At 40.7% G+C, this 25,879-nt stretch overlaps 1 protein-coding gene across 3 annotated transcripts in view; it reads left to right on the forward strand.

Moving 5' to 3' along the window:
* The first annotated feature begins 2,203 nt into the window (after positions 1-2,203).
* Positions 2,204-25,879, forward strand: part of REV1 (REV1 DNA directed polymerase) — a 41,991-nt gene continuing 18,315 nt past the window's right edge. The window contains exons 1-8 of one of the 3 annotated variants that reach the window (XM_083501634.1): positions 2,204-2,747; positions 11,122-11,185; positions 11,791-11,923; positions 12,574-12,742; positions 14,808-14,957; positions 15,242-15,930; positions 17,506-17,613; positions 18,559-18,675. In XM_083501634.1, the coding sequence (XP_083357760.1) occupies positions 11,129-11,185; positions 11,791-11,923; positions 12,574-12,742; positions 14,808-14,957; positions 15,242-15,930; positions 17,506-17,613; positions 18,559-18,675 (1,423 nt within the window). In that variant the 5' untranslated portion in view covers positions 2,204-2,747; positions 11,122-11,128. Of the gene's footprint in view, positions 2,748-2,995; positions 3,292-11,121; positions 11,186-11,790; positions 11,924-12,573; positions 12,743-14,807; positions 14,958-15,241; positions 15,931-17,505; positions 17,614-18,558; positions 18,676-25,879 lie in introns of those variants that run through there. The other 2 variants (XM_083501633.1, XM_083501635.1) reach the window with 2 other exon arrangements.

A 25,879-nucleotide genomic window follows, 5' to 3' on the forward strand; every position in this document is an offset into this window, starting at 1 on the left:
AAAGCAATAAAATCAGTAAGAACAAACTTGGGGGTGGGGGAAAATCTAAATTTGCCGTAGATTTTTTTTTTACTTATGCAAAACTCGGTGGCATCTGTAAATAATCTTGACACTTTCTCTAGTAAATCACTGTACTGGGGCACATGCTCGCCTGTTTTCATATTACACAATGAAAGAGATTAGGGATAACTTTATTTGATTATTTAATTTCTATTTAATATATTAAAAACATCACTATAAGCCCTCTACAAAAAACTGAAGCAGCAACAGATAAAATATTACAAATATAGAAAGTTACATACAAAAAAGTTACTTTAATACAAAGTTACATATCTCTCTCTCCATTCATTTCCCTTCTGACACACCCTCCCTTTCAACCTCTGGGTTCTCATGGTTTTGAAACCATTTCATACTTTAAAAATCAGAGTGTTGGTTTTGTTTTGTTTTTGCTTCCTGGTTTTCTATATACTTGCTCCCTGCAGCTCCTCCTTTTGCCCACTAGATGTCAGTCAAAGGCAGCTGCATTTCAGAGGAGGCCTCTTCATCCTTTATTTTCCACCCCTGACAGCAACAGCGTGTTAAACATAGATTATCCTTGCACTTTAATCCCCAAATGTATCCCCGTCTCGGCTAAGCCTCTGTAGCAGACAGCAGCTAGGAATGTCCTGTAATGAATGATACTGATAAAAGCAGGTAGAGTGCGGCAGTGCGGGAGACGTCTGGCGTTGCATGCAAACTCTGCGGGCTGTGCCTGCAATGCAGCCCTGTCTTGTATGAGAGATGCGATCAGGCTGATTTCAACATTATACACACAGCCAGAGTTAATGTGATCTTGTCTATAACGTTCGGCTACCTATGCAAAACCGTTTGGTTACAAGGTAATCGATCTTCCACTTACATGCAGAGCAGTCTCCTCGGTGCAAGCTCTCTTGAGGCTATTGTTACAATGGGGGAGGCGGGGAGAGGAATCCAGATATTTACATAGACATAGTCGCTAAATGTACGTTGGCTTATTTTACTAAGATTTTGTTGTTCTGTCTCTGTGTGTGCTAGCATTTGTAGAAAGCAGTATTTTGTGTGTGCTGACACACAAGATCCGGAGCAGATGTCGTTTTCTGTGTACACACACAAATATGTAGAAACAGCTGTGCATTGCTTCACACACGTTTTCATCCATCTGTTGCAAACGCCCTGGAGCAATGAGTTATGTAGTTTTTGGTGGACTTTGTGTGGTCCAATAATAAACCAAAGACATTAAAATGAAATTGGCAAAGCTGGAATTTGATTCTATGGAGGCACTCAAATAAAAGCAATTAAGTTACCCATGAGTCAAGGGCAGAAGAAAAACTCTTAAAGGGCTACACTGAATATCAGAAAAATAAATGCACATAGAAAATAAACCTTTTTAAAAGAATAGTGTTATATCCCCCCCCCCCCATTTCCACAAGTGGTGCAAGATTTCAGCGGTTGCAGATGCTTTGTCCAGGGTGTGAGTTTCCTTTAGGACAATGAGACACAGTGGAGACTGTGGTGTCTTTATGATACATGGTTTATTTACACATATATACAGCCTGAATCCAACAGAGGAATGTCCAGCAATACAGTCCAATAGGTTCTGGCCTCTCCCATAGACACAACATTGGATTCAAAAGAAATAGCATCCTGCTTTTCTTGGCTCTCTCTCTCCAACTTACTTAGTAACTGCTCCTTAACTCCGGGAACAGGGCAGTATATCAATTCAATAAACAACAACTCCACTTTAGGTTCCATGATGGAGGACTGGGATATAAACAGTACAAATTACTGAACAAACAAAAGAAAAGATGCTAGTGTGGATGCAGACATTTACTTTGCTGGATGAGCAATCAACAAGTTGCCAGTTGCACAGTTTGCATTTATTTATTTATTTGTGCAAGGGGTTTATGGATTGTTTTCTGGTGGACACCACTAATAATAATAATATAATAATAATGTATTATTTATACAAATAAATACTAAGTGTTTTTACCACAGATTATGACAAGCTTTGGCGGGGGGGGTATTTGTTTTTAAAAAGTTAAGATAAAACAAGGGCAACAGTTTTCTTAGAAGAGATCTCCAGAAGCCCCTGTGGGGCAGGTCAGGGGGGCGCGGGTGGGGGGCGGCAGGTCTCTTTTATTTTCTGATCCAGGCGGTCCTTCAGAAGCTTAATGTCGGATATATAGCGATACATAAAAAAAGGAAAACCCGGTGTCTGTGTGCATCTGCATGTACGCTTGGAAAACGCCGTGCAAGTCAACCCCGTGCGTGCCTGTCTTTGTGTGCAAAGTGGCTTCGCTGCACTTTAGGAGCGCTTATAGACAAGTTGCAAGACTTGCCGCCGAATACGTGCTTAAGCACGAAAAAACCTGCCTAATTTAAAACACGCCGCGCCAGGGACCTTTGCGCGCGCCTTTAAGAAGTGTCGGCACAACGCCTGCATCGGCGGCGACGCCACATGCCGAGCTTCTGTTCGCAGCAGCAGCAGCTCCAGGTCTGACTGCGCGCGTGGATCTATATCTATCTTGTCTATATATAGCTTTACTCCGCGCGGCGTCAGGGCTGCCCTGTCAGCTCCTTCCCGCCGCCGCCGCCTCCTTGTTTGTTGTGTATGAACGAGGAGCCGCGCTTGTCTCCTCTCGCCGCCTCTCCTGTAGGGGGCGCTAGAGCCTCGTCTGCTTCCCCTTCCCTCAGAGGACACTCAGGCAGCCCACAGCGCCAGGCGTAAGGTAAAAAGAGCGAGTAAGAAGCCGAGGGAAAGGGGGGGGGGCGGCGCGCGCGCTCTCACTCTCTTCCCCAGACGTCACGTGATAATGGAAAGCCTTCTCCCCCTCCCCTCCCTTTTCCATTTATTTATTTCTCTCTTTCTCTCCCCGTTGGCCACGCGACTGCTTAAGGCCACCAGGGGGCGCCGCCTCAGGGCAGGACTGTCTGATTGGTTGGCTGCGGCGAACGAGCGGTGTTGATCAAGCAAGGAGGGAGGGGGGCGAAAGAGAGAGAGAGAGAGAGGGAAAAGGCCCAACGGCTGCGGCGGTTGGCGGCGCGAGACTCTTGAGCGCGCCGTGCGTGACGCGGCGTTCTGAGAGGGAAGGTCGGAGGAGGAGGAGCGACGGCGAGGTGAAGGCGCAGGCGAGGCGAAGTGTGTGAGGAGCTGCTGCTGCTGCTGCTGCTCTCGCTGCGGCGGCGGCGGCGGGCGGCGTGAGCCGGGGACGCGATGTGAGGTTTCCACACGGCCCGGCAGGGCAGGCGGCGACGCCCGGCGGGCGGGCAAAGGTGAGAGAAGCTGTGGACGAGGTTGGCCCGCCGCCTTCGCGCACAACTGCCTGCCTATTCCGGTGCGGAAGCGGCGCTTGTTGTGTCTGAAGCGGCAGCGGGGGAGGCCCCCATGTGGCGCGTACACACGGCGCAGGCAGACACGAGGGTTGCCTGACCCTGCAAGTCTCACGGAGGAGGCGGGCGAGGGGCCAAAGCTTTGGCAGGCCCGGAGCCGCTGCGGGAGAACGGGCGGGCCTCCCTCCTGGCTGGCAAGCGGGGCTTGGGTTGCTCGCTTCTCCTGAGGCGAGAGGGCGGTCGGCTGTTTTAAGGCAGCGAAGCCTCGGCCTCCTCGAAGGCGCCAACCCGGTTGACGCAGCCGCCGCCGCCGCTGCCCTTAGTTCCGGATCAGCGTCGTTGGCAAGCCGAGCACGTCCTGGGAACCATGGCGGTGCCTGGCAGCTTTTTCCCATCCCTGCAGCTGCCTTGCTGGCGGCTGCACAGCTCGCACTCGGCGTGAGGAAGTGGGGATGCCCGGGGTTTATCTACTGACACGGAAGGAGATGCTGTTTATTCCGTGCTCCTTCCTCTGCGTCTTGAGGCGCCCGTGCCCGTTGCAAAACTAAGACGCCGGCTACTTAGGCTCGGGGTTTAAAAGAAAAAGGGGAAAGCAGGGAGAAAGGAAAGAGCGTTGCCGCATGAAGGCTGGCGCGAGTTAGATGCAACAGGATTTCACAGCTGGGTTGCGATAAGAAACATGTTGTGGGAGGGGGGACGAATACAGTTGCTCAGATGGGATCATTTCTGATTTCTTTGAGGGTATATATTGTTCAAGCAGCCGTCATTCATCGTTATGTGTATTCGACAGCTACCCAGTTTGCACGTTTCAGTCCCATAATTCTTGCAAGGGGGGATGGAATTGCTTGCCCTAATAATACTGCCCTAGAGGTTCAGAACAAAAGGTCAAATAGAAGTCTTCGTACATATCTTTATATGCTTAATCACTAGTGAACACTAGAGGCTGTAGTTAGATAAGATCCTTATAATAGCTTCGTTAAACTAAAGATAATTAAACACACCTAGTCTCTGAAGACCTTTCATTTGCTATCTTGTCTCTTGTGTGACATTAACTTTTTTCCTGACATTGGCCTTTTATTCTGTCTCTGTAAGGCTAGTTTTACCCGCTGATTGATTGAACATTGCAGATCATTACTAGTGGGGGTAGCATTAGAAAGACCACATAATAAAAAGATCTTTTTACTTATAAAACCAAAAAATTAAAACTCTTTTTTTCTTAATGGCTGTTCTGAAGCTTCTCGTTCACAGGGCAAAACCATTCTGCCTTTTGGTAGTATGTATGCTTTGGATTTAAAGGGACGTGGGTGGTGCTGTGGGTAAAACCTCAGTGCCTAGGACTTGCTGATCGTAAGGTCAGCGGTTCGAATCCCCACAGCAGGGTGAGCTTCCGTCGTTTGGTCCCAGCTCCTGCCCACCAGTGGCGTAGCGTGGGTTGTCAGCACCCGGGGCAAGGCAAGTAATTTGTGCCCCCTAACCCGTGGATTTGCGCCCCCAACCCGTGGATTTGCCTAACCCCCCGATGTTGCGCCCGGTGCGGCCGGGCCCCCCTGCACCCCCCACGCTACGCCACTGCTGCCCACCTAGCAGTTCGAAAGCACCCTTAAGTGCAAGTCGATAAATAGGTACCGCTTTATAGCGGGAAGGTAAACGGCGTTTCCGTGTGCGGCGCTGGTGCTGGCTCGCCAGCTGCGGCTTCGTCACGCTGGCCACGTGACCCGGAAGTGTCTTCGGACAGCGCTGGCTCCCGGCCTCTTAAGCGAGATGAGCGCACAACCCTAGAGTCGGACACGACTGGCCTGTAAGGGCAGGGGTACCTTTATGCTTTGGATTATGTGTTGAGTCAGAAGAAAGACACTAACTCCCACTGAATAAAGTGGACCTGAGATCTGAGCCTTGGTCATAACTTGACCTTCCACTAACCCAGTGAAACCTGGAAATTTAATAGGAAGAATTGCCCCAGCATTGGGTATTGGTATACCTAGCTGAAAATCTACCTGAAGTACATCTTTAGGCCTATACGTTATAATTAAATCATGTGGTTAGCTTTTTATGGAAAATTGAGGGAACTTGATGATCAAGTTTGGTTGGACCCATACCCTTAACATTCAAATTTCCTTCCAAGACACGTGTTATTTATTTATTTTTGTTTATTTATTTTTTTGCATGCATCTCAAGGTGATGCACAGACATACAGTAAAAACAGCTAAAATATTTTTAAAAACAGAGATTTCTGCAGGGTCACAATTGGGCCCATGCCAGTCCCAAAACCTATCCCCGCCCCTGTGAGTCCACTCTCACAGGCTGACTTGACTTGCAAGTATCTGTTTTATGCTTATTGAAATATCTGCTAGTCATGATGGCTGTGTGCCAGCTCAAAAATTGGAATACTAGTTCCCAGGAAGCACAAGTGGGGACAGTACTGTTGTATTCAAGTCTTGTTTGCAGGTTTTCCGCAGGCATCTTATTTGACCGCTGTGAAAACAGGATGCTGGACTAGGTCGGTCTTGGTCTGATTTAACAGGGTTCTTAGATTCTAATGCTCTGTATGTTTATTATTACTTTCTTTCTAGAAAGCTTGTTGGTGTCTCTTGTATCTTTCTCTTACATCAAGTATGTCAGCTTATATTATGGATGGATATTTTGTATTATTATTACAGTTGTATCTTGGTTCTCGAACAGAATGCATTCCGGGAGTCCATTCGACTCCCGAAACCATTTGAAAACAAAAGCACAGCTTCCGATTGGCTGCAGGAGTGTCCTACAGCCAATTGGAAGCTGCGCCGGATGTTTGGCTTCTGAAAATCGTTCAAAAACCGGAACACACCCTCCCGGTTTTCGATCGTTCGGGAGCCGAATTGTACAAGTTCCAAGGTGTTCAGCAACCAAGGTACAACTGTATTGTACTATTAGTACAAGTCTGTCATGCCCTTTGGCTAGAATAAGAAACTTAAGAACTGCACTGAACTTTATTTCTAACTAGGGAACTTTGATAGTCTGGATTGGGCTGATCATTGGAGGCAGGGGGTACAATTTTTTATGTACAGTATTGCTTAGTAGCAGAGAACATCTAAGCATGTATTGTTCATAATTTACTGTGGGTGGGAGTATACCCCACTTCAATACAAGCCATCGTGACTTACTAGAACAAAATAAAATCATAAGCACATCAAAAAAATTGCACAATCAAGAACAGCACCATAAAAGTTTTTTTTAAGTGAATAAAGCATTCTCAATGCAACTGCTATAGCAGACAAATTGTGTTTTGGACAGCTTTGCCTTTGACCTTCAGGGCTTCACTGATGGAAGTAGATTGAAGGGTTGAACTGACTTGAAGCAATTCCACATTTTTGTAGTCACCAGCTACCACTGGATCTCCACCATGCATAAGATGAACTTAAAGTAAACAGTCATAGTTGGTGGTAAGTCATAATTAAGCATTATGTCTACATAATGCTTCGTTGGTTTTAAAGCAAGCCAACTTCACACCATGAATTATGAAGCTAATTTGTTAAACTAATCAGAGTTCATTGTAAACCATGATCTCTGATCTTGAGACACAACAAGCTGAGCTTTAGGGAAAGCAAGACTTAACATAGTTGTTGCAGCTAAGAGAGGGATAGTGGAATGTGTGAGACTGAGGTTCAGTTGGATTCATTCCAGGTTGTACATACCAAACCATGTTTAGACCATGGTGTGAAATCAGTCACAGTATTTTAAAGATGTTAACTGAACTCTTTGTTAGCTTTCTGTCTAGAAGAACTCAACACAGATCTGAGTTCTCCTTGTTAATTAATAAGCTGTCAGTATACATAATTATTCACTAAAGTTGACACATCCATATACTGTAGTATAGAATGCTTGTAAAAGTTTCACTTGGAATCTCTGCAAGTTGACATAATTAGTCCTTTAATTTTTAGGGAAGGAAAATTGTTTATAATGGATACTTCTGTTAACAAATGCTCATGTCTCTGGAAATCATGTTTTCACATTTTGCTTCCATATCCAAAAGCAAACTCTGACTCAGCAACTTTTCAAGCACAGAATCTGTGCTGTATCTTGGGTGTCATCCCAGCCCTTATGTGGATACCCTATGTGTGATTGCTATGCCTTGTTTTCATGGCCAGATCATCTGTGCTTTGCATGGTTACTTGTCTCAGGCTTTTCACACCATGCATTTCTAGTGCAGTTTTGTATTTAACAACTTGTGGGTTGCCATGGGTGACAAGGAATTCTGTACAGGTGAATGAGTGGGCTGGAGGAGAAGTAATAGTTCACTCCATCCATTCTGGCTGTAGAGGAAAGGAAGCCAACACCAAGGCATAGCAGGTTTGTGGAAGAAAGACCTGGGTTGGATTGCATTCTGTTAAATATATTTAGTCAGTGTTTGAAACTCCCATTGTTCTAGGTGCATTTTGCGACAGGGAGACTGGAGAAGATACTTTAAGAATATTAGGGGAGTTGGCAGGGGAAAGACTAGACCCTGTGAAAAATGAACATATTTTCGCTGCAGTTCATTCATTTTCAGCTTTGTATTCTTGTTATAAAAAAGCACGCTTAGACATTCTGTTGTTGTGCCCATAACCTAGGCCTAAAGTGCAATTTAGCTCTTAGCTTTCATATCTCAGTTTCTAACACTGCATTTAGTTCCTATAGAAATAAAGAGGATCTACATTGGTAAAGACTTACATTGATTTCATTGATTAGTACAGCTAAGTTAGCCTGGGTATAATCCAATATATGGTATGAAATTAAAGCACAGAATTTGAATTTGCTTTTTATAAATAGCCCCACACTACAGTTTAAATTTCTGTTTAAGAAACAGTGCAGAAGAGTTAATGGTGGCAGTTTCCACCTGTTCTTTTAAAGAGTGCAAACACTCAATGGATACTGTTTCTACTCCTCCTTTTAAAGAGCATTAGTTTAACCTATGTGACTTCAAAGATTGAAATAACATTATACTGATACACATGGGGATTTTTTTTAACCCCTTGATTATCTTTGTGGTAGTCCCAAACACCATATGTCTTGTGTATCTGTTAGGTTAATCTTCACAGAATTGTGTGGGAGTGGCTACACAAGTGGAACTAATTGACATAAGATTCTCCCTAATAGGAGGTCCTAGAGAAGGTGATCTCCATTTCCACACAAAGCAGATGGTTGCAGAATGCATTGCAAAATGTAAGATAGCTTATAACTGAATGGCACTTTCAAAACACCAAAAGAATGCTATACCAATAATATGAAGATGAAAACACTAACCCAAAAATGCATCTGCAGAAGACTGTGACTATTACCTTATAGTTTGTGTGTACACACTCTGCATATGGGGTAGCAGTGCCAAAATAGATTTTGAAGATAAATGTGTGGCTTCCTACTTGAGAAAATGGGATAGGAATATGACCAATCAATGTAGAAAGTAAAATAAGTTTGTATTTGTGCTGCTTGTACTTGGGTAGTAAAATATAAAAAATAAGGCAGCAGATTCAGAGGTGTTTCCCAATGTGTAATTGTTCAGAGCCCATCTGCTTCTGCAACTGCTTTCTAAAAATGAACTGTCTGTAAGAATAGAGCCACAAAAGCATGCCTGTTTGGCTGAAGAACTGTAGACACTTCCACATCTCAACATTGAAGATGGGTATTCTGTGCTTTGTATTTTGTTTTAAGACTTTAGAAGCTCTTTTCCCCCAAGAGAGCTAGGAAGGGACAAAGGTAGTCAGGCTAGGATGAAGGAGATCTAGTTTCAAATCCCTTTGGTCTCACCTGCTCCTCAGGCAGGTTTATTCAAAGGAGTTGAATAAATAAGAATTGTTCATACTTTGAATTGTGCTTCAAATTATTGATGGCATCCATCAGTAAAGAATTCAACCTAAGAATAACAAAACACTATACTTGTTATCTAGAATGCAGAATAGCAAAATGATGGTCCTGGGATGGAACAGGGGTCTCCAATGCATCCTGTATTGTGGTAGTAAAGTAACAAAGAATGCCATTGTGTCCTTAATTTATGTCTATGCTACTCAAATTACCTTTCAGGGTTGGGGGTGTAATATCAGGCAGGTTGTGGCAGGACTAATGCAATTACTTCCTTGTTTGGATCCCCTGGAGGAAATAATAATTGACCATTTTCCAACTTGTTATCAGAAGGCATGATGTTTGATTTACAGTGAAGTGTTAAGGAGATGAGGTAACTTTCACCCACTAGAGTACTGCTGGGTAATGTATCTGGAATCCTGAGGCAGGGTAATTACCAGACGTACTTACCCCCGCCGCCGCCCAAAAAAAAGTTTAATTGCCTTAGTGAGTATTCTACTGCCCTCTGGCAATGCAGTGGCCCCTGGGCATGCTTCAACCTTGGAGCTTGAGGAGGGGAGCAGATATTGTCTCTACACCTGAGCTGAGCTTCAGACGTGCTCAATGCAACTCTAGGCACAATCCCCTTCCTAAACCCATGTTGGAAAGAAACGTGAGATCCATTTTGGTTCAGTCTTTCTGAAGTGGTTGGAGCACTTCAGAAGTGCAAAGCCAATGCAAACACAAGCCTCCCTGACTGGCTTCAAGTTGGAGAGGGTGCCTGAGGCTTGTTTCCACACAGTGCAGTTTGAAGAACAATGTGTCAACCCACCCCTCTCTTTCCAAACTTAGTGTTGTGGGGAGGAGCAATGGGTTGTTTTTGAATTTCCAAGGTGCAGTGTGTGAGGTCAGGAGGGCGGGAGCAGCAGTGTCCTGGCAACCATACATTCTGAGTTGGCTGCCCCAAATGTATAGATTCCTACCTTTTGTTGTGCTTTCTGACTGTTGGGGTGTGTGCTAATGCTCTTCTCTCGAAAGTTCTCCATCACTGAGTTCCCACTTTTGTGCTCTGTGTTCTAAAGATATGGAGCTAAAGCTGGCACGGCTAACTTCTTTTGGCCCAAGATCCACATTGACGGTCATCCTTCTGAGGGCAACATGCCAGTGGTGGTGTGGCCAATATACACACACAATGCAACAAGTGGATACACTCACTAGACATGCAGTCGTGCAGCACTCTCCCCCTCTTGTGTCACACACCACACACACATGCAGTCAAACACTATACATAAGCTGTCACAGATGCCAAAGCAGACATACGAATAACACACATGCATGCCCCCAGACTTTCATTCAACATTTGCAGCTCTCTGGAAATGCTGCTTTTTTTCTTCGACACTCAGCATTCTGTGCAAAGTAAATGGCAGCGTTTTAACCTACTTCAGTGCTAGACTGAAGGAAAACCCGCCTTTTACGCTGAAACAGCAGACAGAGAGCTTATCTCTGATATCCGCACTGTGGTTCTTAGCACTACAATGAGGCTACATCATTTTAGCCCAGTAATAGGCCCTGATTCAGCAAGCCAAGCCACAGGAAGTTGTCTGCCAGCGTCCAAGCACCATCTCCTAATCTCAAAAGAGGAAAAAATCCCTCTGACATTGCATCTAGTTTGTCCTAAATGTCACAATGTCAACTGCTATTTTGGTTTGTACAGCTAGGTGAGAGGTTATTTGAAAGATTGGGCCAGAATATAGGCAAATAACACCTAGGGTTCAAGATAGACTTAAGTTGTGCAATATTAGGTTAAAGATTTCTAAAGTGTTTGCATACATGTGAATTTATATTTTGTGGTAAGAGAATGGATACATCAGGTGTGCTGTTTAAAGTCTTCCCAATGTAAATATTTGTAGCTCCTACACCTCAATTTGAAATTATATAATAGTAATACTGACAATATTTGTATGTTTTTTTCTCCTTAAATAGCTTCACTATGAAGGAAGGTGGATGGAGAAAAAGAGCCAGTGACAGAGATGGCTGGGGAGGATGGGTATGTTCAAATCTAAAATTATAAACATAACTATTTTATTTCTATAATAATAGTCATACCGTTTTCATCTCTGACTTATGCAAAGAGTAATGGACGTTTAGATAATACTATGCAGTTCGTATGGGACATTGGCTAGAAAAATTGCCTATGATATATTTTTTTTCTTGTGCTTATGCAGAACATTCAGGTTTTTGTAGGTGCTTAGTAGTGAGTTGGCTGTGATTTTAACCCTGCTAAGGATTGAATTAGCTGCATTATATTTGTATTATTATGTAATACAATATATTATAATACATAGTATATTATTATAGTATATTGTAATAAATATATCCATTACATACATGTATTAAATAGTATATTTTATTTAACACTCCCTTGAGATCCAATGTTGAAAAGTGGTATTAAAATATTCTAATGATAAAATAAATAAATAATGTTTATGTGGTTATTCCATTAAAATGTTTTCCACAACTGTATATTCAAGCCAAAACCAAACTGATATTAAACAGTTTTAAAGGCTAGCAAACCTTTTGACCCATTTCCATAGTTAGACACAAAAAAGTTGAATGTATCTCTATCTAAAGTCTGTTTTATTTATATTCCAGGGAGGATATATGCCTGCCAAAGTCCAGAAACTGGAGGATCAGTTCCGTTCAGAGGCAGCTATACAACACCAAAAAGATGGAACTTCATCTGGTATCTTTAATGGAGTTGCCATCTATGTCAATGGCTTTACAGGTGATAGCTTTCATTCTTTCAAAATATTCATTCAAATGCGTTTTAAAATATTCATTCAAATGCCTTTTAAGAAAAATTAGGATGAAGCAAAGTTGATGAAGGAGCTATACTGTGTGGAAGTCACAAAGCAATTTATGTATCATTCTCCTTCTGGCCATAACTTTCTGTAGTCTTGTTTTTGAGGGGAGCCGTCTAGACTGCTTTTGGCCTGGTGAAGCTCCCCTAGCAAACTAAAAATGCCTCAAAATACACAAGAAGCATTTCTAATGCAAGATTTAAATGAGTAATTGAAGTGTATAATTTTTCTAAAATTAGTTTTACACAGCCACTCCCCCCCCCCCCCGGTATTCTGTATGTAGGCTGCTTTGTCCTCCACTAGGGCTGGAAACCTTAGGCTGCAATCCTATTCTAACTTTCCTGGGAGTAAAAAGTGGAACTTACTTCTGAGTAGATGTGTGGTTAGGATTGCTGTTGTTGTTGGCTGTACTGGTTTTAGATCTTAATTTTACGTTACCGTGTTAAGATGCTAAAGAACATTGTGATCCTCTCTGAGACTGTTTTTGCAATGAAGGGCAGAATATAAATTCTGAAATTATTTAATTTATTTAACATTAAGTACTTTCCCATGTATTCTCATAAATCTGTTACAGATCCATCAGCTGATGAACTGAGGCGGCTAATGATGTTGCATGGAGGACAGTATCATGTATACTATTCTAGATCCAAAACAACACACATTATTGCAACAAATCTTCCAAATGCCAAAATAAAAGAACTCAAAAGGGAAAAAGTAGTTCAACCAGAATGGATAATAGATAGGTAAATATTATTGGAGAATTATATCCAGGCTTGATAACATTGTTTAAGTTAAGGATAGGAAACTAGGAGCCTTACAGGTGCCATTGGATTCCAGCTTAAATCAGCCCTGACCGTTGGCTTTGCTGGCTGAGGTTTATGAGAGTTGGAATCTACCAACATATGGAGGACTACAGGTTTAAGTGTTCCAAATGTGAACAAATTTGAAAAGACAAAACAAAACTGCATTCTGAAATATTATTTAATGTGTGTTAAATGTTTTTAAAAATATGTGATTATCCTATAAATCTATGATGGATGCATCAAATTTTGTGGGAATTGAGTGCAAAATATTGAAGAGGCAGACTGTTGAGTGCTTAGCAAATAAATCTCTGACTAAAATAAGCCTACAGTAATGGTTTTGATTAATAAAATTACAATCAACAGGATTGTTGATTAAAATGAATGTTATAAATTTAAAGAAAAATTTCTTTCTGATAAGCACTCAGTGTGCAACTAACTATTTTCTGATTTAACGATGTATTGTTAATTCAGGGCTGGAGATAAAAAGCAAAGTCAAACACTGTTTTATCTTACTGGGCATATAGTTATGTATTTCTATACAAAAGGTTTAAAAGAATGGAAATATAAATAATAGCTTTAATGAAAACTTAGAATCTCTCATAATACAGTCATACCTCGGGTTACAGAAGCTTCAGGTTGCGCGTTTTCGGGTTGCGCACCATGCCGAACCTGGAAGTACTGGAACGGGTTACTTCCAGGTTTTGGCGCATGCACAGAAGTGCCGAATTGCGACCTGCGCATGCGCAAACATGGCACTGCACATTCACAACCCGAGCGTCCACTGTATTAGGATTTATAAATGAAGTAAATTATTCCTTATTTATACCTTGTTATACCTTACATGTGTTCAACTTTATTGCATTATTTTGTATTCTTTAGATAGTAGCAATTATTTTACTGGCATGTCATTTGAATTTTACTGAACATATTGGGAAAACAAATGATCTGCACTTGAGACTATCCCCATTGTAACAGCTAAGATTACGCTACTCCCTTAGAAACCTGGTCACATAAGTGCTAACAAGTTATGTTCTTTTAATTGGGTAATGTGATCTTACTGTAGTTTTCTTAATTGCAGCATATATTGGCTTTTGAACCATTGCCCAACTTCTTGTTAGTGTACAGATTGAAGCTGTGTGGGAAATACACCATCAAGAATTAAGTTTCAGTATTGCTATGATTTGGCAGTGCATTTCCCTAGACCATGCATGATTATATTCCTTTTCTGCATAACAGGGACTTGGCTGCATTTATCACATCATAAACCCTCAGAGAATACTCTAGCATTGCAGGTGGGAATTGTGGAAGAAGCTGCATTCAACTCCACAACCCCAAATATAAGTGTTGATCAAACAGTAATATTTCACTTAAATAATTATATACAATTATAAGAACTGAAGTAACTGACAGAGTAGCAGAGGTGCATGCCAATGGTGGCAAAGTGAGGGGGAAATCACATGGGACTAGATTGAAGTGCATGAAGCAACAGATGTGAGCTTTAACTTTGTACAATAGGCTATATTTCAATTGTGCAGTGGCTGCAGGCTTATGTCCTGCTTCCAAGCGATCAAAGAGGCATTATAACAGCTCAGGGACCTATTCCAGCCAGGCAAAAAGTATTTGAGGGCACAAAGCAGAGCCAGTGAAGAACAAGACCTGAAAAAATCTTGCGGGCTGGATATTGAGACTAGAAGGTCACATTTGGCTCCCAGGCTTGAGGGTTCCCAACATTACCTTAAATTTGTAAAACCTTTCCAGTTTAATAAGTTTTTTTGTATAAAATAATGGGACAATGAAGTGTCTAGAAATAAGACAATCAAGCTAGTAAAGTAGAAATATACAAGTGCAATCAACAGCTTCTCTCCCCAACATTAAATACATTAATGAAAGTAAGTGCTGTTCAACTGGGGGTATACCCCCCTACTTTAAGAACAAGATAAAAACTACATAGAGTCAGAATTTGTTATGACTTCTCTGATTAATTAAACTCTCATCTTCTTTACAGCATAAAGGCTGGACGGCTCCTTTCATACATTCCATATCAGCTTTATACAAAACAGTCAAGTTTTCAAAAAGGCCTCTGTTTTAATACCATATGCAAACCTGAAGAACCTATTGCAGGTCCTAGCAATATCTCTGTGGAGTTCAACAGGGTGTAAGTAATTATCTTGAATTACAAATTCAGATTATGTTAGATGATCATCTCAGATCATTCATGTTAATGTTGTTTATGCAGCTCTTAGAAGATCTCTAGGCATATTTCAAACTACTCTTTAAAACTTAGTGGACTAAGTTTATGAAACAATTCTGTCAACTTGTTATTAAAACCAGGGTGTGTATGGGGGGGGCGTTCAAAGTACAATAGAGGGGGAGAGTTTAGTGGTAAATGTTTTTAATTGATTTTTTTCCTAATTTCTGTATTATACCATCTTTTTTTAGAAATTGTCTAGTAAAGAAGTATGACGTAGAGAATGAAATCAAAGCCAATGGAACGTGTAAATTGAACATGGAAGATGAGACTGAAGATGCCGGAGTCTTGGATTTGGATCAAGCCTTTTCTGCTAGCAGGCAGAACGGAATTCATCATAGAGACAGCATTTCCATTTTCAATGGACACACTCATAGTTCCAACAGTGCCTTAAAGACACAGGATAGCTTGGTGCACTCTGGCAACAATGTTGCAAGCAGACTGTCTCCAGCTCCTGTGCAGGAGGAGGAAAGGAGAGACTTTAGAGACTGCTCTATGCAGCATTTTCAACAAAGCAACAAAAATACTGAACTTTTACGAATTTCGCATAGGACTATGAGTAATTCACCTTGTTCATCTTTGCACAGTAATATTAAAAGAAACGGTGCTCATCACTCTACAGTTCAGGGGCCTTCAAGCACAAAAAGCACCACAGTACCTTCTCCTAGTAAGGTAGATTCACCTCTGTCCAAACCTCCTAACTGCAGTTTCATTTCCGACTTTTACTCTCGTTCAAGATTGCATCATATAGCTACTTGGAAGAGTGAATTTACAGATTTTGTCAATACACTGCAGAAACAGAACCATGCTATCTTCCCAGGAAGAGAAAAGTTAAAAAAACTGAAAGCAGGGCAATCTATAATTAACAAAACTGACTCGGGTAGGTACTTTTAAAGGTTATGCTAAAAAAAGCCACTCACTCTTGTTATAAACTTAAACAGGTTATATTTTGACATTGAAATTTCTATGTAAGCTAGTAATGGGCAGTATGGAACTCCAAGATAATTTGATGAGACTATAAAGTGCAGCATTCCAATCATGCTACAGTTAAGGTTGGTTGCTTATGAGCAGTCTCAGGATTGTATGAACTGGAGTGCATGCCATGCCAAAAGGTATTAGCTTCTCTTTTTCCGACTTAGTCACTAATTATTTGAGCAAATTTTGTTGCCTGCATTTCACTGTTAATGCACAGTGTTATGTATCAAATTCACTTGTCAGGGGGGAAATGGCTAAGGGCTCATCTAGACTTCCTTTGTGTTGTGCTTTCAAGGCAGAGGTCCACACTTTAAAAGTCTTATGTCTGAGTAGTTTTGTTTGTTTTGATCCCATTGCTTTCACCTGGAAAGCCTGTGTTTTATATCTGAATCGGAGCAAGCGGCAATTCACGTCATTTCCTCCGATTCAGTGGTAAAATGCAGATTTTACTGGGGGAAATGCCAGGACAAAAAAACCAAAAACACTTGGATGTGGAGCTTTAAAGCCCGGAGCTGTGGCTAGAAACACAGGACAAAAGGAAATCTGAATGAGCCCTTAGTAGCTTCATTATAAATCTGTTGTTTGGAATGTTAGGCTTTGTAGGGAATACCATGTTATACTGTCGTGTTGGAGGAGAAAATATATATCATTAGGATTATACAGTGGTACCTCGGGTTAAGAACTTAATTTGTTCTGGAGGTCTGTTCTTAACCTGAAACTGTGCTTAACCTGAAGCACCACTTTAGCTAATGGGGCCTCCCGCTGCCACTGCACCGCTGCTGCATGATTTCTGTTCTCATCCTGAAGCAAAGTTCTTAACCCAAGGTACTATTTCTGGGTTAGCAGAGTCTGTAACCTGAAGCGTCTGTAACCTGAAGCCTCTGTAACTCGAGGTACCACTGTAATTTGAAAATGACATCTCACTGTATTCACACTTCTGTTGCAATACAAATGATTAAGGATGTGTATAAACTGTCTACTATTATTGCTACTGTTTTGGCCAGTATTGGAAATGTGCACTGTCCTTAGTAAGAGTTAGGGAAATGGACAAGTAGGCAGGTGCTGGTAGCTTTTAGCCCACGGTTGCTGGCTTGAGCTGTGGTGGCATATTCAATTACATTGAGAAAGAAGAGCCATAATGTTAATTAGCTCTTCCAGATTTGGTCTGAAAATGTCAAGAGCTAGGAAAAGCCGGTAGTATAGAGCAGTAGTTACAAAGTTATTGTGGCCAAATATCTGAGTAGATGTGTACAACAAACTCTTAAAACTCTATTGATTGTAGTGAAGAACAATATATGCAACAATGAAATGGTACCTTTGGAAACTTTTTAATCTGGGGGACTACATAGCATTCTACATGTTTTAAGGACATTTTAAATGGTTGCAAACAAAGAGCCGGGTGGTAAATTCTAGGAGCATAATAGGAATAAAAAAATGTTCAGTATGGTTTAAACTTTCCATTTGCCTACCATTATAATAGATTATACAGCCACCTTGAGCTCAGCCAAACATCAAAGCTGTATAATGCATGTGGATATGGACTGCTTCTTTGTATCAGTGGGTATTCGAGATAGACCTGATCTAAAAGGTTAGTATTCATTCCTCTTTGCACTTTGCAGCTTTTTATATACCAGGTGGAAATGTACTATTAAATGCACACCTGTTGGCATGAGTAAACTTTTAAACAGAAAACCTACATGTTGGTGGTACTGTACTTGCAAATATCTCTAGATTTGCCATTCATTTATCTGCATCCGTGGAACACAGTGAAGAGTTCTCTTTTCCTCCTAGCAGTTAAAGAAGAGATCACATTTCTGTAGTGCTGGGGTTGCCAATGCAGTGCCTGTGGTAGCAGTGGTTGCCCTGATTCCAGCAAAACCTTTAAGCCTCCCATCCCCTCTTCTGTCTCCATCATGAGGCAGTGAGAGTGTGTGCCTTTGTGTCCCTATAAAAGTACATAGAACTGGAGGAGGAAGTTGTAAGAGTGATATTCTTTCCCACTTCATCTTTCAGCTATGTATGCTTTTCAGGATTGGTACCTGAGCAGTTGAATAAAAAGTTGAGTGACTGAAAAGATAAGGAGGAAAAGCTATCAGAGAGTTTGAGGGAAAGAAAAAGGAGCAGCCAGGAGGAGACAGGGAGGGAGAAAGTGGTGTGCTGCTTTTGAGAGAGAATGGAAAGGAAATTAAGGAAGAGAAGGCACATACATTTAAGTGCATGCATGCACACACACACATGCAAAATTGGATCCAGTAAAAAGCATCCTCCTGAAATTGAATAATTTCACAGGTTTCCCTCCCCCAACTACTGTCAAATCAGATTACATCTGTCTTTATTGACTGAACCAAAAAGTTGTGGATTCAGTGCTGTTCAGCACTGCCATAGCACAAAAATGTGTGTCCTAACTTTTATACTCTCAAAATCACTATCCTGCGTGTAGAACTTGTTTTACTAAGTAATTTGCAGTAGTGCTCATAGATCTTTTACAAAAAGTGCAGTGCAATTTGACTTACAACTGTATTATGTTTCACAGGCAAACCGGTTGCTGTTACGAGTAACAGAGGATCAGGAAAATCATTGCTTCGTCCTGGTGCAAATCCCCAGCTGGAATGGCAATATTATCAGAATAAATTATTGAATGGCAAAGCAGGTACAAAACTGCAATTTGTTGAAATTGCAAAATAAATAAATATCATAGGATCGTCACTTGTAACAATTCAAAGTTAGTTCTGTAGTGCTGTGGTAGTATCTTGCTAGTTAAAATAACTTTATATAAATTTAGCTGAAAATACCTGGCATTGCCTGGAAATTCCGAGAAACCAAAAACAGAGATGTATAAATGGATAGTGTAATTTGTTAATTTTAGGGCTCTACACAGCCCCAACCTAACCCAGGGCACAACTGACCCTGATCTGGTCCTGATACTTAATTAGGGTTTTAATAAACCCTATACAATCAAGAGAGGGATGAGGGAAAGAGACTCTGACTGCGCTGCAGAGAGCAGGAGGATTCAGGCCTACTGGGTGCTGCTTCACCAATGCGTTCCCTGAGTGAAATGTGCTAATGAAGCAGACCCCTGCAACCAGTAGGACTGCTTCTTTGGTATGCAATTCCTGCAGTGTGGCTGCATGTGCAAGGCCTGTTTTGCCTCTCCATTCTGCCATTCCCCCCGCCACACATTATGGCCCACTGTCAGTGTTGGCTCTGTGTGGTTTGGGTCCTAGCTCATCCCCCCTGCTGCTGCCGCCACCACCTACAATGTCACCGCCTCCTAGTGACCTGTCAGTGGTTGCTGCAGTGTGGGAAGCAGCTTCCTAAGCTTGACTCACCTTGCCCAGATTTATTCTTGCACCAGCCGTTGCCATCTCCATTGGGGCCATAACCAGTGATGAGAGACTGGCTGACCCCCACCACTGGCCCAACATTCAGGGAGGTAGTCACTTATTCTGTCCTCCTGCTCCCAGTTCCTGGAGCTAAGTCTCTTCTTCCTGCCTTCCAAACCCTTGTAGCCTCAGCCACTCCCTTTTCAATCCTGTTGGGGTTTGCTTCCCCAGCATGCTCCCTGCACGTAACATGCTGGCAAAGCAGACCACTGTAGCTAGCAAGTTTGTACCCCCCATCATCTTGTTTCAAATAATGTCCAGCATCCAAACATAGACCAAAAATAGCTCCTCCACTTTGGGAACCGTCATGCCAAATTTGGGTGGCAATATTTCAAGAGGCATCTGAATGCATAGAGAACAGACAGGTAGACAAACCACTTTCCAAAATATATAACAGATGGGGCAAATTTTTTTGGAATACTATGTACAGTTTGGATTGCCCCATCTAAACAAAGAATGTATTACAACTGGCGAAGGAGCAGCAAAGATGAACAAAGGAATGTGACCAATGCAAATGGAACTTTTTAGTTTTAAGACTGCAGTGGGGAAATGGGAAGAAAAACTGTAATGGTGTGAAGGGATAGAAAGGTTTTTCTCCCTCGTTATATTAGGACTCAGGTCACTCAGTGAAGTAGACTGGCAGTAGATCTAGCACAGGCAAGTACTTAACTTTATAAATTTATTTATGGACATTGTTGGCCAAAGATATTGTGGTAGTTAACAGAGGATTAGATGAATTCCTGCATGATGAGTCTGTCATTGGCTTTTAACTAGGACAGATAAATGTTTCTAGGCAGAATACCAGGTTTTAGGGGCAAATAGTTGGGGATAGTTGTAGTCTTCCGTGCCCTGCTTTGTGGGCTTCCTGGAAGAATGGGGCTGACTATGTTGAAAACAGGATGCTGGATTAGATGGAACCTTGATCTGATCTAGCATGGCTGCTATTATTTTTCCAAGCCACGTTGTCCGAATACTGTTTTTCCTCCTCTTCTTTTGTTGGATCATACATCTGTGATCCCAAGGAAGCCACAATTTTTCCTAAACTTTTAGAAAGGCTTGAGCAGTTTGCTTTTTTAACTTGGGGCCCCCTTGCCCCTCCTGACTGAATTTTTAAAAAGAGCTGTAGCAGGGCTGAGTAGGAAGCAAAATATGGAGTTGCAGGTGCTGCTGCTGCCTTGTCTCTTTCCCTCTTTTTTCAGATTGGTCTCCTTATGAACCTAGAGACATTGTGCATAGAGAAAGAAAGGAGGAGGGTGGGGTAGCTGTAGCCCTGGGGCTTTGCTTACCTCTGAAACTCCTTAGAAAATATAAATAAGAAGGACTTGACTGCTGCCTAGTAAGGTCAAGGAACAAAAAAGTTACATTGAGTTTTGTTTTTAATTGGTGTTTGTGCATATGCGTTAGGCATTTTTGTTTGGAGAGTGTTTTGCCTACTTTTTGATGTCTGCTTCTTGTTTTAGTGTGTATATGTGATTACTATTCTTTTTCTTTGTTTGGAAGGGATATACGTAGCTGGGGTGTACGTTGTGCCTGTGGATATTTGTTTGTGTTATGCAGTGTTGCTCTGAACACCACTAGCTTTCCTGCTGTGAAGTTGATATTTTTCTTCTTTTTTTGTAAATAAATTTTATTGGTTTTACAATTTCAATTTCAACAATTATTTTCCATCAAGTAAAATTAAAGATACAAAATATCCAACATAAAAAAGTGAAATAAAAGTAAAGAGAAACAAAGAAAGAGAAAGAAGAGAAGAAAAAAAGAAAAGAAAAGATCTTTTTGGAGGTTCTCTTTAACCTCCTGACTTCCCTCCATTTCCTTTCCTGGTACATTGAATATATACCTTTTCTGCATAATTTACGTAAACCTCTTTTTCTTATCCTTAAATTGTTTTATCCTAAATGCATGCCATCAAATTTTGCTATTTCAATTCAAATTTCCTTCCATAAATTTTATCTCAACTTAACGACTTGCAAATGTTTAGTCAAAGCGTGCTAGTGTTTCTACTTGTTCACAATATTTTTATACATATACAATAAATGCTTCCCATTCTTTTTAAAATTTCTCATTGTCATTGTCTCTGAACTTTTCCGTAAGTTTTGCCATTTCTGCATAGTCCATCATTTTCATTTGCCATTCTTCTATTGTTGGCATCCTGTCTTTCTTCTACCCTTGGGCTAGTAGGATCTGGGCTGCTGCTGTTGCATACATAAACAGTTTCTGAAGTTGATATTTTTTCTGGTGATCATGCCAGTTTCTCAGATTTCCAAATTTAGCCCCAGCAGAAAATGGTTGGGGTGCCTGATTTAAGTGGACTGTAATCCTTTAGTCAAGAATAGATATTGTTAGATATGGTTTCCTGAATTTTGTTTTGCGATGTTGCTTTATTCCTAGATTGTCTTGTCCAGTGCAAGACATCTAAGATCTTCCAGTTCTTTAATACATTGAAAGGTACTTTTAAAAAGCCCTGATTCTAAAGTATTATGTAGCATAGCTGTTTTAATAGTGCATTGGTAGTGCATTCCACAGTTAAATGTTAGCACAGGATACTGGCAATAAAATGTATGTTCATTTATCCTATTTACTGCTTTACAGCTAAGATTGGTTTCTCACGTAGAATGATAAAAATCCATCCCAAACATAGTGTAAGTTATTAATGCTAAATTGATATATATGTATTTCTTTCAGCCTCCGATAGCATGCCTCGGGTTTCAGACCTGGTTTTGCCCCCAAAGGGAGGAGGCAAAATGAGATTGAGGTGGCCCTGAAGCCTGGCTGATCTAACAGATGGGACAACTCACAAATGCAGCCTTTCTGTTCCTCTGCTGATGGGCCACAGGAGATACAATGTGTCACTACATATGTCACATTTGTACCAGTATTGTGTCCTTTAGATACTCAAATAGACATTCCTAAGTATTTTTCAATGTAAATACTTTAATTACAACCAGCATCAGTAGCACTGTGTCAAGTCAGAATTACTTCTATATTTAGCTTCTGCTATTGGAGATCAGATAAATAACCATATTGAGATTTGTCATAAATACTACAGATTGTGGCGTGGAAAGTAGAGTGGAAATTAAAGTAATGGGAAGAACTACAGATATAGAAGTTGTTCTGCTTTCATGTTTTTCACATATTTTCAGAATATTCAGAGATAATACTTTCCATTCATAGCCTTAGTACTAGCTGCCTTGACAGTCCATTTAGGGCTGATAAATGGGAAAAAACACCTCAATAAAAACAAGGGCATTCATATCTATAGTTTATCAATGCATAATATATTGACAGCACAAGATGCAATCTTTTAACATTTGTTGTAAATAACACTAAAAGAGTGTGCTTACTTTAAACATTTCAGGCATATGTGAAAATGTAGTAGAATTTACACTCAAGTTTTTTAGTTACTTTGTTCTTCTGTATCCTTAACATGCACAACAAATAGCATGAGAGAGGCTTCTAGTGTTTATATGAAAAACGATTATTAAAGTTTGATTTGTACCTCTGTGGGAACTTTAGAGACTTGTGTGGACCTTCAAGCTACTCTTGCTCTCTAAGATTGGATAGTTTCTCCACCCTCTGGTGGCATTATAGTACTTTTATAGAGTCTGCTGTTGTTGTTGTTGTCGTCGTCGTCATAGTTTACTGTGATGTATGTAAGAGCAATTATTATACTCTGGTTTCTGGTACAATATAGTGTAGCTGCTACTGTGCCATAACAAATCCTAGTCTCCTATGCATCCCCATTTTTCCTTTCCTTTACCCATCTTGCTGACAAGAATGAGTTTAGTCACGTGAGCCACAGAACTTGCTTTGTCTTAATAATGCAGGAACACTGCAGCAGTGTACATCTTGCTATAGCAGTGTTCATTGTGATGAGGATTTAAAGGGCCATTCTTACCATTATGCCTATAACTTCTTGGACCTTGCGTAATATAGTGTTGTCTTGCAATGCATGCTGATTTACGTTTTACAAATTCATACAAGGCTTCGCTTTCCAAGAATGTTGGAGAATAGAACTAGGCTTCTCAAATCACTCCCATTATTCCTTACCTTGGCAAAAGTATGCTTCTTGACATAACCCACATGGTTTTTTAAAACTTAGTTGGTAGGTAATTAGATTTTTATATTTATGCATATTTTGAATTTTTGTATTTCTCTGTGATTTTTCTACTTTCATTTTTCAGCAGTATGTTGACCTGTGGGTTATTTGATAAACAAATGCAATGAGCAGCATGCTGACTCTTCAAGAGCTATTTCCTATACAAATAATTTTAATCTAATGTTTTATTTAAAAGTGGCACATAGGTTTTTAAAAATACAGAAAAAATACATGTACTTTCCCGTAGGAATGATCATGGAAATGTCTGCTATATAAAAATTATCCCATATGATAGGTATTGAAACAAAATAAAAGCTTTGGATGTGTGTGTATAAATTATTTTTTAACCTACTGGTAAATTCTGTTCTTGTAATCCATGTACAAACTCTAAATAACACCCAACTATGATTTGGAACAAATTCTAATCTCAGTTTATTACATATGACTAACCATGTCATTTGTTCATACCTCCCATTCTCCATGCTGTGTTCTGCTCTTGGCTAATCTATGATCCCTGAGACAGTTACTTTAAGGATCTGTGAACGTTAGTTTGACAAGAAATAGGTGCTTTTTCAACATCAGCCCCATCTTTTACAAAGTTCCTGTTTGTTTATAGTTCCTGCTTTTATTGTCACTCTTACTGGACAAACGTTTCCAAAGAGTTGAATCTTGGGCCTCTTAAAAACCAGTCTTTAATTTTATCCATCCACAATTGTGTTGCTTTGATTTGCTATCATTCTTGTTCTGTATCTCCTTGAGAGCAGGTAATGATTGTTCTATTGATAGAACTTATCTGACCCAAAGAGATAGGGAAATCAGCACACAGAGCCAATGGGTTAGGTTCCTTTCCTCATCTGCCAGCATTCTCAAGATATGAATATTTTTAGCCTTCCTTTCCCTCAATCCCAGTTTCTTCAATTTTCATTCTAAAGAGCAACAATTTTTTTATCATCACGTGAGATACAGATTTATTCTCAGCGATTTCTTTTTCACAGACTTGGGTCCTGGCCTCTGATTTCTCCATCCGTTGCTCCACATTCACCATGCGCCTGTCTAGTTTTCCACCTTTTGATGAGAGGTTCTCTACCTTGCATTCCAGTGAGGATAATGTGTCTCGCATTGCCCTGAATTTACATGAAGTGACCATCAGCTTAAGGGGGGATCTACTGTGCTGCACTGTGGAGAAGCCCATCGAACTCATGAAGATAGACAAGATGATGACCTCTCATGCCAGGGCGGAAGAGCAAATGGACTAAAGACATTGTTCTTGTTTGGGGCATAATTTGCTCTAATTTGCAGTTGCAGATATGTTGGGTAACTTGAATGAGCCCATCAATACAACAATGCTAAACTGTCAAGACAGTAGCCTATTCATGTTCTGTCTCTCACATCTTTCATCCTCTACATTCTTTGCCCTGTAAAGATTACATCATAATTCATTTCAAACTCCGATTGTGGCACAATTCAGCAGTAATGAAGAATGCACCAGTTTGGAGAAATAACTCTTAATGTTCAATGCAGAAATGAAAGCCAAATCCAAGTTACTTACCTCTTCTTTCAAAGTAAGCATTAGCATATTAGGGTAGGTCTCTAGCTGTACTTTGTGATCTCTGTGTACAACTTAGCATGTTCTTGTACACTGTAACTCATTCCCGTATGTTTTGCTCATAGTTGGTACCTGGTTAGTTTGTTAGGGGCAGTTCTTTAACATAAATCTGCCTGACTCGGACTTAAAAGCTTGTCTCTTTTTTGGTAATCTCAAATGGCCATATATTTTGGACAAATAATGAGCAAAAGAAATTCGAGACGTAGAGGGAGGTTGTTGACCATCAAATGAGAGAAGCTTGTAGGGTTTTTTCTGCTTAAATAGTGTACTTGAATGAACTACATATTGCATATGTTATTCCCATTTTCTTTTTATTTATACTGATTTAATAACAGGTAACTATTTTCAGACAAGGAATAGTTATTGCATTGAATTTAAGTATCTCTGTAAATATGCTTAAAGGATTAGGCAAGATGGGTAGGAGGAAATCTCTCATTCTATAGCAAAGTTAAAAGGAGATTTCATAGATGAAGTGTAACTTGGGTCATAAAATGTTCCATACTACTGTGACTATTTGCTATGTTTAAATCCAAACTGTAACAACTTCACGTAGCTGCTTTTCCCTTTCTAACTGTGGTAGCACCTCCCCACAGAAGAAATTTGTGGGAAATGAGTTCTTTGAAAAGTGCAGTAAGTGTACATGTGTACATGGCTCTCTTTCTACCTTGAAAAAAAGTTGCCACTCTGCGGGGGTGGTTGAGGAGCCAAGCATAGGTTGTATGCTTTCACAAGGACCTTTCTACTTGGATTTCACCAAGACCAGCAT

This window comes from Podarcis liolepis (genome assembly GCF_965112155.1).
Source record: "Podarcis liolepis genome assembly, chromosome: 4".
NCBI lineage: Eukaryota > Metazoa > Chordata > Lepidosauria > Squamata > Lacertidae > Podarcis > Podarcis liolepis.